The 16,286-nt window shown below is 51.8% G+C and overlaps 1 protein-coding gene across 3 annotated transcripts in view; it reads right to left on the reverse strand.

Annotated features, from left to right (window-relative positions):
* Positions 1 to 4,647: 4,647 nt before the first annotated feature.
* The window catches only part of KSR1 (kinase suppressor of ras 1), a 148,412-nt gene continuing 136,773 nt past the window's right edge, over positions 4,648 to 16,286 (reverse strand). For 2 of the 3 annotated variants that reach the window (XM_090257385.1, XM_090257382.1), the window contains 3 exons: positions 15,107 to 15,242; positions 10,272 to 10,405; positions 4,648 to 5,679 (listed from right to left, as the gene is read on the reverse strand). In XM_090257385.1, the coding sequence (XP_090113511.1) occupies positions 5,601 to 5,679; positions 10,272 to 10,405; positions 15,107 to 15,242 (349 nt within the window). In that variant the 3' untranslated portion in view covers positions 4,648 to 5,600. Of the gene's footprint in view, positions 5,680 to 7,594; positions 7,676 to 10,271; positions 10,406 to 15,106; positions 15,243 to 16,286 lie in introns of all 3 variants that reach the window. The other variant, XM_090257384.1, reaches the window with a different exon arrangement.

The raw sequence follows: 16,286 nt of genomic DNA on the forward strand, positions 1-16,286 counted from the left end.
GTCAACACTGACTCATCCAGGCCCATTCCAGAGGGGTGGTGGGGAGTGGGAGCTGGAGGCTGCTCTGCTGGACAGGAAGGAACAATGAGTCCATTCTCTTTTGTATCTGGGGATCTCCTAAGAGTGCAGTGTGGAATGAAATGATATTTTCCATGGAGTGGCCCATTATCTGAGGGAGCCCAGGTGTCGAAGCCAAAACACTGAGTCAGCCAGATGTGGCTTCAAGTCCACGCCGCTCCTTCCCTGGTCAGATGGATGACCCTGAGTAGATTACTTCACCTCATGACCCCAAGTTTCTCACTCTGTAAATGGGGGTAATACTTGTCTCATGTAATTTGCCTGATACAAAATGAGAGAATATATGTAAAGCACCTTGCATGGCTCTGCCACTTAGTGGGCACTCAGTGATGTTCTCTTGCTTTGCTCTGGCCTCCTGGTGTGCCCAGAACTAGACCATGTACCCAAGGAATCTGACCAACACCTAACAGTGTGGGGTTTTCACCTCCTTTGTTTCTAGACACTCCTAGTAATGCAACCTAAGATGAAGATTAAGAACCCAGGCCCTCTGTACCCTCTTTCCCAACCGCCTCTAATCTCATAGGGTGTCAGTCTGGTCATGTGCTCAAAGGGAAATAGACACTCAGTCCTACTAGGTGACATGGATGAGCCTACATGTGGATATTCTCCAATGCTACTCGGCTGCCCAGTCTAGAAACTTACTGAAATGACTGACAATCAAAAACTGTTTAACCTATTGATTTGAGAGAGACAGAGGGCGAGAGACAGACAGACACATCTATTTGCTGTTATTCCACTTACTGATGAATTCATTGCTTGTTTCTTCTATGTGCTCTGACCGGGGATCAAACTCAGGATGATGCACCAACAAACTGAGCTACTTGGCCAGGGCAACTTTTATTTTTTTTAAATATAAAGTGGGGGGTTTGGGTAAGAGGTGGAAACCTGTACCCACATTGGGATCTAGAGAACATCATGGGCCACCACGTGATACGAACATTGAAGGCGATCTGCTGCTGGAGTCCACCTGGGCTGGAGAGAAGGGGGTCATTGCAGTTACTGCGCAGCTCCTCTTCCAGGGAACAAGCCTGGTGTTCTGGGAAGGGAGGGGTGCAGAACCTGGCTGGCCGGGGGCAGCCACCAGGCTTTGAGTGTCCACCACGTGCTAAGTGCTTCACACACTTCATTTATCTATCCCATCCTCACAGCAACTAGGCCAGGCAGCAAGAGCCCACTTTCTTTAAAAACAAGGAGACGGGGCTGGGAGAGTGGGGGCCCATGCTGGCTCCAGGTAGGGCCTTAGCACCACCCAGCCCTGTCTCCCTGGCTCCACCTCCTGGTGGTGTCCCTTTGCCCAGATCTCACCTGGATCCCTCCTGAGCATGACCCCTGACCTGACCCCAATTCACAGGGTCACCTTCTCAATGAATGAGTCGATCAGCCACAAAGGCCGACATTTGGGGAATTATCCTCAATGCTCACTTCTCCCTCTTAGCCAATCAAAGAGCTGTTCATGACCTCTCCTGCCTCTAGTTCCACCCCAAGCCATCTGACATAGCTAAAACTTAAGTGAGACTATGGTCCTCCCCTGCTCAAGAATTTTCAATGGCTCCCCAGGGCTGTCTTGTTAAAGCCTAAACTCAATAGCTTGGCACCTACAGGTTCCTCTCCAGATTCATCCCACACGCAGGTTCCATTTTACAATAGCCGAAATACTCATGCTTCCCAAGCATACCATATATTCCCAGACTCTGAGCCTTTGCATATGCCATTCCTGCAGGGCAGAATGCTCCTTCTGCTCATATGCACCAGGCATGTTACTCACCCTTCAAGTCAGCTCCAAGGCCACCTCCTCCATGAAGCCTGCCAGGCAGACTGCGGGGACCCTTCCTTGGGCCACTCGCTGGCTCATCGCTAAGGCAGGGGCACTACCTTTTTATCCATGTCCCAGCACTTAGCACCATCTTTTAAACATAGTAAGTAGATGCTCAGTAACTGTCTGATCTGTAAGTCCCCTGACTTCGGATGAGAGAGAGAGTCTGCAGTCTGAGTCCTGCACTGGCCACCCAGCAGCTGTGTCATCTCCACACCTCACTTTCCTCACCTGAAACTCCACCACAATTCCCAGCTCGTGGTGCCATGAGGACTAGATGAAGGTTGGATGCTATAGAGAAAGCACCTCCCTGGCTCAGAGGAGGGGGTCCCACAAATGTTGGCTCCCCATCTCCTCCATCTGTTTTGCTTACCCCAATCTCCAAAGCACCTCTGTTACTGCCAAGGAGGGGCTCCTAGATACTAGATTTAGATAAATGATCAGGCGCCCCACCAACCAAGGATTCCACGAGGCAAAAGCACCTCCAGCCGAGGACACACTGACCACCCGCTGTTATGTTGGGGGCTGGATGACCTTCCTCTGTGCACCATGGGCCTTTGATGCTGTTCCTTCTCCACTCCTCCACCTGTTTAGAACTATTTACCTTTAAGGTCTGTGCCTAACTTCTTTCTCTGGAAGGCGCTCCTTCCATTCCTGTTCTCCCACACTACCCATCTGAGCAGTCCCCACACTCATCCGGCTGACCCAAGCAGACACAAGCCCTGGACACCTTAGTATAATTTTATTCAAACTCCAGAGCCCCAGGCTTGGCCTGGCAGAGAGTGTGTTCTTGCCAGTGGCACAAAGTGATACAGCATGTCCGTTAATACTAATAATTTTAATTTAAATTAATAGCATTTCTGGAAGACAAATGCAGTTGATAGAAAATATAAAAACTTTTACTGTACAAATTTTACATCACATTCAGAAAAGCAAGTGTGTGCCTTGTGGCCACAGGAGATGCTGGGTTTGCACACACTGACAACATCCTGGCTAACGGTGCAGAATCCTACCAACTCCCTATTCGACTTCACATTTATGTCTCCACTTGGCCCCCAAATCAATACAGAACAGAGGCTTACAGGGCGCCCCACCCCACTCCGAGATCACAAGAAATGCCAGGAGGGGGCAGAGACCCCAGGGCCCTGCACACACCTTTGATTTGGCGACATGGAGAGGTCAGTGTTGCTACAGACCACACACCACAGGGACCTCACTAGGATTCACGACCTTACGCTGGATGGAGACCCAATGGCTACGACTCTGGTGGCTAAAGGCAGCAGGGGCAGACCCCAGGGTTTTGGAGATGAGGCTGGGAACTGGGGGGCCCGGAAGAGTCAGAGCGTAGGCTCCACTCTGAGGCCCCCGCGGGGCCCTCTGCAGCCCCTGGAGCCCTCACCAAGGAGATGCTCCCAGCTTTCCTTTCACAGTTGGCCATGAGGGCTGAATTCACAGTATCTGCCGTCCTTCATGTGTTTCCAAGGCAGACGGGGAGAGCACACGGAAGGGCTAGCATGTCTTCCTAACCTCATTCACAGTTGCTTAACTAGAGGGAGGGAGAAAGGGTCCATGTTGGGGCTTCCTCAGGTGCTTCTATTAAATGACAGGAAGTGAGAGGTTCAGGCTAAGAGGCTGCCCAGGGCCTTGGAGAGGAAGGGGGTGTCCCCCAGGCCCTCAGCTACACTCTCGGGGTTCCTGGCATATCGCCATTTCTGTAATAGTGGGGACCGTGACTGCTTCTGTCACCAGGCCCCGGCACTTGCACAAGATACAGCAGGTGCTCAACGAAAGCGTCTTGAACTGATCCACAAGTGTGACGCTCAAGAGGGAAACACAACTCAGGTTGACTTCCTGTGGGCTGAGGGTCGGGGCAGGGGAGGTGTTGAGCTGGACTCGCTCAGCTGCCGTCCAACCCCTGGGCTCAGCAGTGTGGCCGCAGGTTCCGAGGGGAAAGGTGGCAAGGCGGCAGTCACACCCTCGGTGGCTTTGGGCGGGGATGATCATGTAGAGGGCTGCCGGGAGGCCAAAGCCATGATGGGGAGCAACAGTCAGTCCCTCAGAGAACAGACTCACATGGAATCGAGCCCCACTGGTTTCCAGCTCTTGTCTAGCTCCCCGCACCCCGAGAAGGGGTAAGGCGCTCACGTCTGGAGCGCTGATGGGCAGCGGAGCCTGGGGACCTCATGCTGCCTCACAGCTGTGCTGTCACAGCCAAGGGGAGCTGGCCTAGAGCGGGGAACACAGCCCACAGATCCTGGCAGGGCTCCATTTCATGGTGTTCTGGCCAGGCTCCAGGGAGGGCCCTGAAGATCAGCTTTGCTGGGTGCGTCTCAGTGAAAGGGACCATGTGCCTCCCCATCTGGGCTCGGAGCACAGACACCCGTTCTGGGCCTGACTCCAACCACCTGGCCGCGTTCATCACCCTTGGTCAGTTCTGGTTTTGGAGGCTAACATGGCATAATGCCCACGGAAGGGCTTCTTTGCCACTTGCAACTCTTCTCTTTAGGCGACAGCTTCTAATGAAGACAGGCAGGATGCTCTCATGTCATGGGTTGTCCCAAACCAAGCCCTTCCTTCTGGTTCAAGCGGAGGCCTGACAAGTAGGCCTTGGGAAGGCTCTGAAGCCTGGGGGGCTCTAAATGGAAAGGGGGAACACAGGCTCCCATCTTAACTCTGGACGTGGACGGGGAGCCCAGAGTGGGCTCAGGGGTTCAGCGGGACCGGGGGAGTGGGCGAGATGGGCAGGCCTGCAGCCAGGCCCCCCGGGGCTGGGAGGTGGCTTCAGGGACCCACTGCTGCCACTCCCTCCCGCACCGCCTTGTTCTCGCAGACCTCCAGGGCTCACACAGCCTCAGCTCTGGGGTCACGCGGCAGTCAGGGACTGGGATGTGTCTAAAAAGTGGAGGCATTTCCTTGGTGCCTCCCTGGGGCTTCATGAAGAAAACATCATCACAGACAGTGGAAACCCCGGTGAGGAAGCACGGGGCCAGTGCCGATGCCACTTGGGTTTTATCTGTCTCTACGTATGCAGCTTGTATGGGCTAAATTGGAGGGGGCAGAGGTGAACCCCAGCTCTCTGGGAACTGGCGAGCCTCACGATCCAGCTCGGCTCCAAGCTAGGGCCTCCTGGGCCAGAGAAGGAGGGGACAGTGCCCTTCTGTTGGGACGAGGGGAGACCCCCACAGAGGGAGGTGCACCACTAACAGGGTTTACGGCCAAAGCGGAGGCCCGGCGAAGGCTGTGGTCCCCCCGTCCCACCCCAGGAACACCCACAATCATGATGCGCTTCTTCCTTCTGGCCCAGCATGGGCTCACGGCCTGCAGGGCTCTCCAGAGGGGACGGCCACCTCCGCTGGCCCCGCCGACAGTGCCAGCGCACCTCTGCACAGCCCGTCTTTATTATTACCTATTGTAAAACATGGGAGTTCTCTCCACGGAAACATACATGTAAACATTTGCTGCCTGTCGGGACAGGTTTGGTTGTTGGTGATGTCATTTTAAGGAACAGCAGGTACAGCTCCATCTCCAGGACCCAAGTGTTTCCTGTGAGTGAACAGTCTGAATCGAGGACTCGCGCTCCTGCCTCGCGGTGCTTCAGACAGTGGCTGCTGTTTCGCAGGGTGCTGCTGCCTTTGGTGGTGGTGGTGGTTTGGATGTTTTAGAAACATATTTATGGAAAAAGAAACCAGTGGAGAAACTGCACAGCTGGCTACATCTTTGGATTACTGGACTCCAGGACGCCCAGGCCAAACCTTTCAAACCGGGGTACCACTTTGCTGCTGTTCATGCTGCAAGGAGGAACAGAAACAAGGGTTATAGCCCCTCTGGTCTTGATCAGAATGGGGGTGACGTCAGCTAAGGAGTGGGCCACTTCCAGAGCTCAGCAGAGGACCCAGTCCACCAAGAAGTGAGAACGGTTACGCGGCCGCGCTGCTCCTGGTCATGCCTGGCCGGGGAGCTGGGCCGCAGCCAGCCTCCTCCTGGAGGGTGGGGCTGGTTTATCACGGGGTCCCCAGCACCCAGCATGTCCAGGGACTGCAGTGGGCTCATCTGAACTGTGGTCTCACTTGCAGCCCAGGAAAGCTCTTGCTCTAAGGGGAACTGGGAGGGAAGAGAACCCTGACCCCCAGTACTGACGGGGCCATCGCGTGTCCCTTTTGGACAAGGTCCTCAAACACCAGAGTGCATCAGGGCCACTGGGGAAGCAGGCTGAAGTGTGGGTTGTCAGGGCCTGTCTCCAGAGACCCGGAGTCAGGTCTTGGAGCCCCAGGAATCTGCATTTGGCAACCACCGCCGTAACTCTGTGCATGCCTGTCAGCCACACTCTTGAGGAATGCTGACTCAGGGTCTGGTACTTTCCGTCTGCACTGGGCAGATGTAAAGGAGGTAATGTTGGGGGTAGGAAGGGGCAGAAGCTTTACTAGTGAAATTGTTTGGAGACAGGCGCCCTGGCTTTAGGACCACATTCCCGAGTGTGCTGCTAAGCGCACAGTCCTTCCACGCTGCTGTCATTTTTGGGGACAGAACTTACGCGTCCACACCGCCAGCCCTGCAGAGGGGCCTGGCCCTGCACAGCTCTGAAGTCATCCCACTCCTTGCTGGACAAGATCCCCACAGGTTAACAGCCAAGCAAAACCCCTCCCCCTGTACTTTGAACTCAGCCACTGGGAGGCCAACTTGCCAGTTGGCAGGGTGGGAGGAGGGGATAGATCTCACTGAGCTGTTAGTAGGGAGAAGGGACCACCCAAACAAAAACGATACCACCCCATAGAGGACCAGCTAGAGAGAATGAAGTCACGTCCACGGAGGCAGTTGTGGGGGGATTTGTTAGGGAATCTTCTGTGGAGATCAGTTATTCAGGCACACACAGGCCATGGAGAGGGAGGGGGCCAGTTTTAAAAACAAACAAAGCAAAAGAAGTCTCAGGAGAGAAGATTGGAGCAGCAGAGATGGCGTCCCCTGGTTAGTGCCTGCATCTCAGTGTGCGTTTGAGCAGAAGTCGCGGTGCCGAGTGCCGATTAGGAGGAAGAAAGGCCCAGGCACATGCGAGGCAGCCAGGCCTACAACCTACGGGAGGAAAGAGAAGGGGAGAGCAGCGTAAGAACTGAGCCCCATGGGGGCAGGGGCAGCGGCCAAAGCCCGGCCAGGACAGAAGGCAGGGACCCACTTTCCCTGCAGAGAGAGAAAGGGACACTCCTGCTCCATTCTAGGCTGGGCAGCAGAGCACGCATGGCAGGGGGCCTGGCACGAGCAACCTTCCCCAAGTTCCCCAGGGCCCAGTCACAGGCCTTATACAGAAGTTGGCCAGTGAACCCCTGCCCCTCAGTCCTTGACTTTCAAATAGATTCCTGGAGCTCACTATTTCTGCTCCCTGTGTTCCCTTCTTTGAGCTCTGGCCAGGGGGTCGCCTGGGGACTCAGACGATGATCCCAGTTCTCTCCCGCCCGGGCACAAGCCATCGCCCGCCACAGTGCATGGACAGAGGCCCTGACATGTGCTCTGGGTCTTCTCTCAGCTCAGCCAGAGAAACAAGAGCCTGCAGAGCCCTTGTTGGTGGCCATTTCAGCTGCAAAAGCATCACTTTGGTTTATGAGGAAGAAACACACAAAGATGAGGTAGCTGGATGCGGGAGGAACAGGAAGCAGGGTATGCCGGGGGCAACAGCAAACAGGCAGAGAAGGAAGAAAAGAACACGAGACACACTATTCCTCCAGAACTGGACAGGAGTTCTTAAAGTCAGGGTGGCCGTAACGTCCTTTCCCGTAGTATCGGCTCCGCCAACGACTGGGAGTGGCCCGTGATCATTTCACCAGGTGTGGGAAGAGCGAAGTCCAGCAGGTGATGGAGTCGGGCCCCAGAGTGGACAGGTGCAGGCAGAGCCACAGGAATCAGGATTGCGGGGAGAAGGGGAAGTGACAGGACAGGCCATTGCATCATCCATCACCCCCCCCCCCCCAAAATAAAAAAGCAACAAGACCGGTGGAAAAGAAAAAGAAAGTGAGAATTAGAGGCTGAGTGTGTAGAAGTCAAAATCATGAGCAGGAAGCTCTGACACAGACTCATGCAGGTACGCCAGCATTCTTTCCTTTAAGAGGCTAAAACGGATGGTGTTGGGCCAGAAACAGCCCTCCTCTGTGACTCAGTTTCCATCCGTGAAATGAGAAGGTGGAGCTCTATGGTTTAGGGGATCTGGCACCTGCATGCCAGCAGTCACCTAGCACAGACTTCTCTTCCAAAGATGAGAAAACCAGGGCCCAGATTGTTAAATGAGTTGCCCACAGTCTGACAAGCCAGATCCTTGAACTTCTTGCAAGTCCAGGAGTAGCCCCGGCTCCTGGTCTCTGCTAGGACAGTCCTGCTCAAAACCCAGCTCCCATGACTCCTCTTCCAGAGACCCTTCCTTAAGCTGCCTGGGTGGGCAGAGAGGCATGCTGTACTCATTCCCCTGTTCACTCACTCATCCATCAAATGTTTACTGAGAAGCTACTATGTCCCTGGGACGGTGCTAGGAGCTAGGAATACAGAGGTGACAAGACCGGGTCCTGATGTGTAGACTTGCAGCCATGTCTGCTTGTCTTTATCACCAGTTAGATGGTAAACTCCCTGCTGGCCGACACCTGGCCTTGGCCTGCTGCTCCCCTGGGTGTGTAGCAGGTACTTGGCGATGGCTGGGTAAAGCCCACACTTCAGATGACAACATTCTGTTACCCCCGTGTGTATCATGAGAACAAAATGGTAAATCTAATTTCGCATCATGAGACACAGCATTCCCTAACTGCAAAGTGTCGTTCCTCCAGACCACCCCTGCTCTGCAACTGGCCTAACCGAGTTCACTGCCTTTCTTCAGCTTCTCCTACTTGTACAGTCTGGTTTTGCGACCTATTCTGGGCCTAACCTCACCTGCAACTTAAAGCTGGTTTGGTTTGTTTTCAAGACAGGGGCTACCAAACTATGTGTAGGCCACACCCGACCACAGAAAGGTTTTGACTATTTTAAGGAGCTGTTAAAAAAGAAAAAAAGAAAAAAAAGAACTAAGCACATGTGACAGAGACCCACAAGCCTCATGTATTTAGTATGCGGCCCTTTCTAGAGTAAGAGGTGTCTGCTGAAGCCACACAGCTGGGCAGCAGGTTCGCGGTCTGGGCACAGCTCCAGGGGCTCGGCGATGGGGCCGCGGCTACCGCACACGTGCGTGGCGACTGGGGCTGCCGGGGTGGGCGACCTCGGGTCGGGCACTGGCCGGCTCTTTATCTATGTGCTGGGACCGTATGAGATTTCACTTTCAGAAAGTGCCCTTTGCCTTTTAAAAAGTTTGAAAGAGTTTATCTTGCCCCGGGGTCCAGCCACATATGGCGCGTCCCCTGTTTCTGGACCATCCACGAGCTAAGAACGGTGTCTACCTTTCTAAATGATTTGATGGGAGCGGGGAGGATCAAAGGTAGACTTCATGACATGTCAGAGTCCCAAGAACTTCGCCTTTCAGTGTCTGTAAGCCTAGCCTGGCGGGCGTGCAGTCAGGCGGCAGAGCTGAGTCATGCGGACAGACACTGTGCTGCCGTCACTGCTCCACACTGTCCCAGCGACAGCAGCTCTGATTCTAATTTCCCTGCTAGCCTAAAATGTTGCCCACGTGGCCTTTTACAAATCTGGGTACCCCCAATCTTGCCCAACCCCCACTTTGTAAAGCTCTGGAAACTGAGGCCTGCAACCAGGAAGGCCTTCCTGAGACGCTCACAGAGCGCCTGTGGCACGGCAGAGGTCTGCTGCCACGTGCTCGGGCAGAGAGGGCAGAGGGGCAAAGGAGAGAGGGAGTGAGAGAGAGCTCAGAAGAGGTGACGCAGCCTCCACGGCCCAGCGGACGCCACCCCTGTGCCATGGGGTGCAGAGGGCTGTGTCATTACACAGAAGCAGGGACAGGCTGCTAGCACTGAGGTACCACATACACTCAGGCCATGGGGTCCCCACACAGGTGGCTGACTCTGGGACTAGAAAGTTCTATCTTGAGTCTGCAATATTTTAAGCCACAACCACTGTGCTGGTTTTGGTGCTCTGGCTTCCAGCTGGCCCTGGCCTGTCCCGTCCTAGGCAGAATCTTCTCATGTGGGCCTGGCCTGGGCTCAGCCTCAGCACTGAGCTGAGAACAGTGATATGCAAATTCGCACAGAGGAGAACGAGAGACGTTCACCCATCCAAAGGAGTCTCTGAAATGAACGTGGTGAATGAGATCCTAACATCATTGGGGAGGGATGAGTCACCTCTGGCTAATCTGCTTTGAACACCCCCCATGGTTTGGGGCACACAGGGTGGACAGTGCCCTCTGAGACCCTGAATGAGGCCACCAAGGCCTGGCTCACAGGTTTGGTCACTGGAGGGTACTTACTCAGCAGACTTCCAGAAGTGCCCAGGGTGGGAGAGCCGCCGGTTCAGCTTGGGCAGTTTCTCCAGCATGTCCATCAGCAGAGTGAAGCTGGGCCGCTCCTGCAGCTCGAAAGCCCAGCAGGCAGACAGGATCTCCTGGGAGCAGAGCCGGCATTAGTGGGTGCGGGAGCTGGCCGAGATGGAGGAAGGCACAGAGGGGGCCTCTGCACAGGGGCCCTTTCCTGATCTTAAGGACCCCTGCGGGTGACCCCCTGAACATCCTGCTGACTGGCCATTGCTGGAGCAGGGCTGAGAAATAACTGAATTTCAAAAGGACTCTCATGCTTCTGGTTCAGAATGAGGCGCATGAGCATATCTCCCCTTCTTCCTTCTGAGACCTCCCTGGACTAACAGTGATAAAGCTGAATAACAGGTGATAGAAAAGACATCAGAAATGAAGCCACCAATTTTTTGCCATGGGAAGTGGAAGGCAGCATGTGGGCAGATGAAATGCAAGACGCTCTGCATGGGTGCAGGATGGGGCTGCAGCAGGTGGGAGCCTCAGCCATGCAGGAATGGCGGCCGGCAGTGACAGGCCCGACTACAGGACAGCAGCCCCAAGTGTCCCCAGAGCAGAGCCTGTCTCACTCTGGCAATTTGCTGCCTACTCGCAGGACCCACGCATGGATGCGGCACGGCCCTTCAGCCTTTTGCGTCAGGAGAACCGCCTGTGAGCGAACAGGACTGTGCACACAATCAGGCGGCGGTGTGACAGCAGGAAGGGCGCCTCCACTTAAGACTCGGTAACTCAGGTTTCTGTTCTTAAGTATGACTGGACCTCATGGGGTTGCCTGCCATCGCAGAATAGGAGACTAAAGATAAATGGACCAAACACGACTGGAGGGAATGGTGCGTGCGTGTGTGCGTGCATGCGTGTGTGCGAAGAAGCTACTCCATCCATGAAACCAGACCAGCGTGAAATAAAAAAAGGCATCAACAAAGTGAAAACGTGCTTGCAATTAACAATGTAGCTTCCGAAATAAAACATTAGGGAGCAGTGCTAGAAAATAAAATCAAGGAAACGCCCCAGATTGTGGACCCAATTTGAGGAAGGAATGGGAAATATGAAAGAAGGTAAAAGATGTGGAAACACACTCAAAAGGACCCAATTCTGCTAAAGGAAGTTTCCAGAGAAAACAAAGAAACCACAGATCACTGAAAAAAGATAAAAAACTACAGCTGACCCTTGAACAAAGCGGGTTTGAACTGCATGAGCCCAGTTATACAGTATTCCCTCACTTATTGCGGGTACCATGTTCTAGACCCCCCCGCGAAATAGGAACCTTACATTTATTCCACACTCTTAAACCTATGTAACTTTAACAACATATGTATACAGTACCGAAAAATCCTGCGACAGAGCGAAAAATCGCGATAAATAATTAACTATAATATTTTTTAAAAGCCCGCGATACAGTGAGGCTGTGATAAGTGAACCGTGATACAGAGAGGGACTAATGTACATGGATTTCATTTTTCAATTGACCATGGTTCAATTGACCCACGCAGTTCAAACACACATTGTTCAAGGGTCGATTCCATGGCTGGGAATCTGTGTATGCAGAGGACTGACTGCAGTTATACAATGAGTTCTGACTGTGCAGGAGGTTGGAGCTCCTAACTCCTGAGTTGTTCAAAGTCAACTGTAATAAACCTATTCTCAAGCATATTTTCATAAAATTTCACTAACAAGGATAAAGAAAAGATCCGAGGTGTTTCCAGAGAGAATAAAACAGGGCATCTACAAAAGGGTGAGAATTAGACATATACTAGATTTCTAAAAAACGCGCTGGACACCTGCACACAGCAGAGAGAAATCTTTATGTTCTGAGGGAAAATTGCTGTGAACTTAGAATTCTGTTTCTGGTGTGAGGACAAAATAAGGACCGCCTTAGAAAAGCACGGATTCCAAGAGTATCGCCTATGCACTGACTGGGAGGTAGTTTCTCTAGGTTTCACAATCATTTTGCTGGAGTGCAAATAAAGAAACAGAAAGACATAAGATACAAGAAATTGTGCAACTGGGCCAGGAATGAATGAAAAGAGACGGCATGACAGCTCCTCAGCAGGCTTAGAAGTCCACGGATTCAAATGATAAGAGAGCAAGTTCCATTCAACAGGCAGAATGGAGGAGCTGCGAGAGCTCAGGAATACGTTAAAGGTGTTGTTTCTTTCCTCAACGAGAAAAAGCAAAGGCAATCAGCAACTATAGAAAAAACCTAAAACTACCCAAGAAAACCATGGTCCCAATGTGAAGCCAGCAAAACTGTGGTGAGCCTCTGAGTAACTGATGGAATGGAAGAGATGGACCCCCACAAAAACGAAAATGTAATCCCAGTGAACTACCTAATCAGCAGCTAATGGCAATTACAATTTATTAGTATATGTAGTACGCACACTGTTTATTGTCTTCTCATTCTTAGCCTCAATCTGTAGACACAGTATGGAAGATTTAATCATGGCCACATTAAATCAATCTATACAATAAAAACAGAAAGGAAACGTTGATGGAAATTGAGCACTGGGAGGGGCAGAGGGATAGGGAATGAAGAGCTGATGGAACAAGAAGTTGGTCTTTTGGAGAGTGACCTGGGTAAAGGACTGATGGTTTTCATGAGCGACCCTTCTGGCCTTTTGATGTCTTCCTGTCCACACAAACTCACTGTGGCTGCCTCTGTACGTGAAGCAGTTTCCTGTGGTGAACTTACAGCAGTGTGGCTGGAGAGACAGAGAAAGGTGCCTCTTGGCGGGTACTCACTGCTTTTCATTATGATTTGAAATAATTTTTTATTGCCACTGACCAACAGCTACGTCACACTCCAACAGCAAGGTGTTAAAAAGAGAAAAGACCCGACAGCAAAGACGACTCTCTCGTGAGCCAGAAGCCGGCTGCAGGACCATTTTCTGATCCCCACTTGCCTACTCCTGCCCCTACTTCATTACTAAAAGCCTTCAAAGGACCCAAAGTTCCACATCATAAGAAACCCTTTCAATCAGTTTAGAACACTGAAGGTGTACATACTAGAATTACTTTAGGAACTTTATTTAGAAATGAAACAAACAAAAAATTACAACCCAGGCCAATAACCTGGTTATCTGTGGTGGAGGCCCTGGCTGTTTTTAAAAGCTCCTAGCACAGACTTGCTTGTGGCCAGCGCTGAGTGCTGACTCCCTGGCAGCCCTCAAGGGCTCTGTGCTCTGCTTCAGGCCATCACGGGCAGGCCCCCAGGTCCTTGAAGACAGCACTCAGGCTCTCTGCTACAACACTTAAGTGTTCAGAGACAGCTGAGGTTGTTGCCAGGATGAAATAAACATATACGTGTACTTTGGTTTATAAAAAGATGTCCTTCATAACTCTATTGCAAAAGGTAAAATTGGAAATAACCTACACACCCAACTATAGAGAAGTCATTACATTACGGTGTAGCCACAGGACAGAACGGTGGACAGGCTTTGAAAAAATGACCTGTTCATGATTTACGACAATGAGCATAATAAAATGCTACTTGAAAAAAAAAAGCCACTCTTAAAAGAATTAGCTATATGTTATTATTGTGATTTTGTTAAAGATATATATGTTTTAAATTTAAAAAAACAAAAACAAAAAACAGAAGTAGCTACCTCAGCTGCTCTCTGAGCTGCCTAACTGGCAGGAGCCCAAACCCCACACTTTGGGCCCATCATTGCATCCTGAGGTGCCCAAGGTTGTGCCATGGTGACGGTGGCTCTACCCATGAAGCCAAAAGCACTGAGGGGGCCTCATCACTGCCCCCTTGTCCCAGGTCCCGGATGGAGTGCTATCGGTTAGCCAAAGACAAGCCTGGCGTTGGTGCTATAGACCAGCATTTGGAGGCATTCTTGGAGGCGAACACCTGCACAAGTAGTTTGCACTTCACCCAGAGGACATGTACTACTGCAGACTAAAGTACACCCAATACAACGTCAAGAATGAGCCCTGGCTTCTGGCTGTCCGTCCAAGGAGGAAAATATTAAGATCTACTAAGATCTGGGAGGAAAACAAATCAATTGCTCTGCCTGTCCCAGAATTTGCAGGCGGTGACCCTGCCCGCGTTCACAACTTCAACAAGAAACTCTTAACCTGAACAGACACCAGGTGTTTCCCTCCAGGCGCTTCCATGGGTTATTCTGCCCAGAGACCCACTGCAGTCACTCATCCCATGTAGGCTGGCACCTGTGTGCCCCTGTCATCTGTGGTCCTCACTGACTGCGCTGAAAAACCGACCTCTGGGTGCCCTCACACCACGGTGTCAGGGCAAAGAAACTTAGAAACTATACTGCAGAGAAACCATTAAAGGTACGCAGAAATGTGAGGTCAGCAACTGGATTACAACTCGATATTTCAAAAATGAATTTACTGCGGAAACTTCAATTGGTTTTTGAACAGCAGATGAAAACATTATGGAGGGAGATTTGATACGGAAGCATAACCCTCCTATTTGTATTTTGTGCAGTGATTTAAAAAAAGTCTTTTTTCCTTGTAACACACAGAGCTTTACTATCTCTTTGACTTCTAATTCAATTAAAACCATTATCTATTTCTTCCCAGTCTTTTTTTTTTAAGGATAATTTTGTTTCATTTTGTTCTGTTAAAGAAAAAGGTGAACCTGGGTAATAAAGACACAGTCCTTTTTGCCAGCAGCAAGGAGGCCCGCCTGGCCGCCCCTGCCTCCAGGCCCCACCTCTCAGGTGAGTGCACGAAGCAAGGCCAGACCACGTGCCCATGCCCTGCCCTCTGGCCCCTCTCCCCTCTCCGAGGACAAACAGGTGGCTACTCACAGTGACTTCCTTCCCCAGGCTGAGGGAGGCCAGGACACGCTTCATTCCCTCTCCACTGCCTATCTGCCAGATCAAGGCCTCTGCAGCTTGGTTCTTAAAGGGCCAGTCTCTTGCTTGCAGCTCATACCAAACAGTCCTGTGGAGACCACCCATGCAGGTGAGCTCTTGGCCCAGCTCCCACCCAGGGGCTCCTGCTGCCACTATGCCGGAGCCCAGTGAGAGCTGCCAGGACCCTTCCCCAGACTTCTCCCCTCGGCCGGCTTCAGGGAATGCTGTGAGGGTCCCGGGGGCCCCGCCCAGGAACTGGAGGATGTGTGGCCCTACGCGGCCATTGTGTGAAGAAGTCTGAGGCAGTATGGGCTCTGAACAGAGATCCTGCTGCAACTGCTAACCTCAGTGGGGCTGGTGCCTACGCCCAAGGTTGTCAGAGGAGCAACGAAAGTGCCAAGCCCAGTGCCTGGCTCACATTGGGGCTCCAGAAATGATAAGGTCAGGGGAGGGAGAGACCCCACTGAGGGAAGGACACCCAGGAGATTACAGGGTGAGGCCGCCCTCAGCTCTCTGAGTCCCGGAGCCTCGCCTGACTTATCTGGACAGGGACTTTCTCAGACCCATTCTGTCCAAGGAGGGGGCCACTGAGCAACTGACTTGTGGAGGGTGGACTGAGGAATGCTGTTGGGTGTGAAATACACACCGGAGTCTGAGCACTTTGTAGGGTTAAGACACCTGAAATGTTAATTTTGATTACATGTTGAAATCTTCGTTTTTGGATATACTGAGTTAAATAAAATATATTCCTGAAACTGATTTCATGTGTTTTTTTTCCTAATGTGTCTAAGTGGAAACTTTATATATCCGGCTCGCATTACACAGGGTGAGGCAAGAGTAGGCTTACAGTTGTTTCGATGGAAAATAATACGATTTATAAATAATAATACAAGAATAAACTGTGTTTCACATATTCACAACTGTAAACCCACTTTTGCCCCACCCTGTATTCTCTAGTTTTCTTTTGGTCAGCTTCATGGGCCACGAGGAGCTGGCTGGCACGACATCCCACTTCTCCCAGAGGGAACAGTTCTTAGCTCAGGTGTCTTCACAGGGCACCGCGTGAGACCAGAAGTTACCTAACTTAGTCCTTGGGGAGCGGCCTGGCCGGGAGGCACCTCCATTCCCCTCA

Source organism: Furipterus horrens, unplaced genomic scaffold (genome assembly GCF_987537825.1).
Source record: "Furipterus horrens unplaced genomic scaffold, mFurHor1.1.pri manual_scaffold_11, whole genome shotgun sequence".
NCBI lineage: Eukaryota > Metazoa > Chordata > Mammalia > Chiroptera > Furipteridae > Furipterus > Furipterus horrens.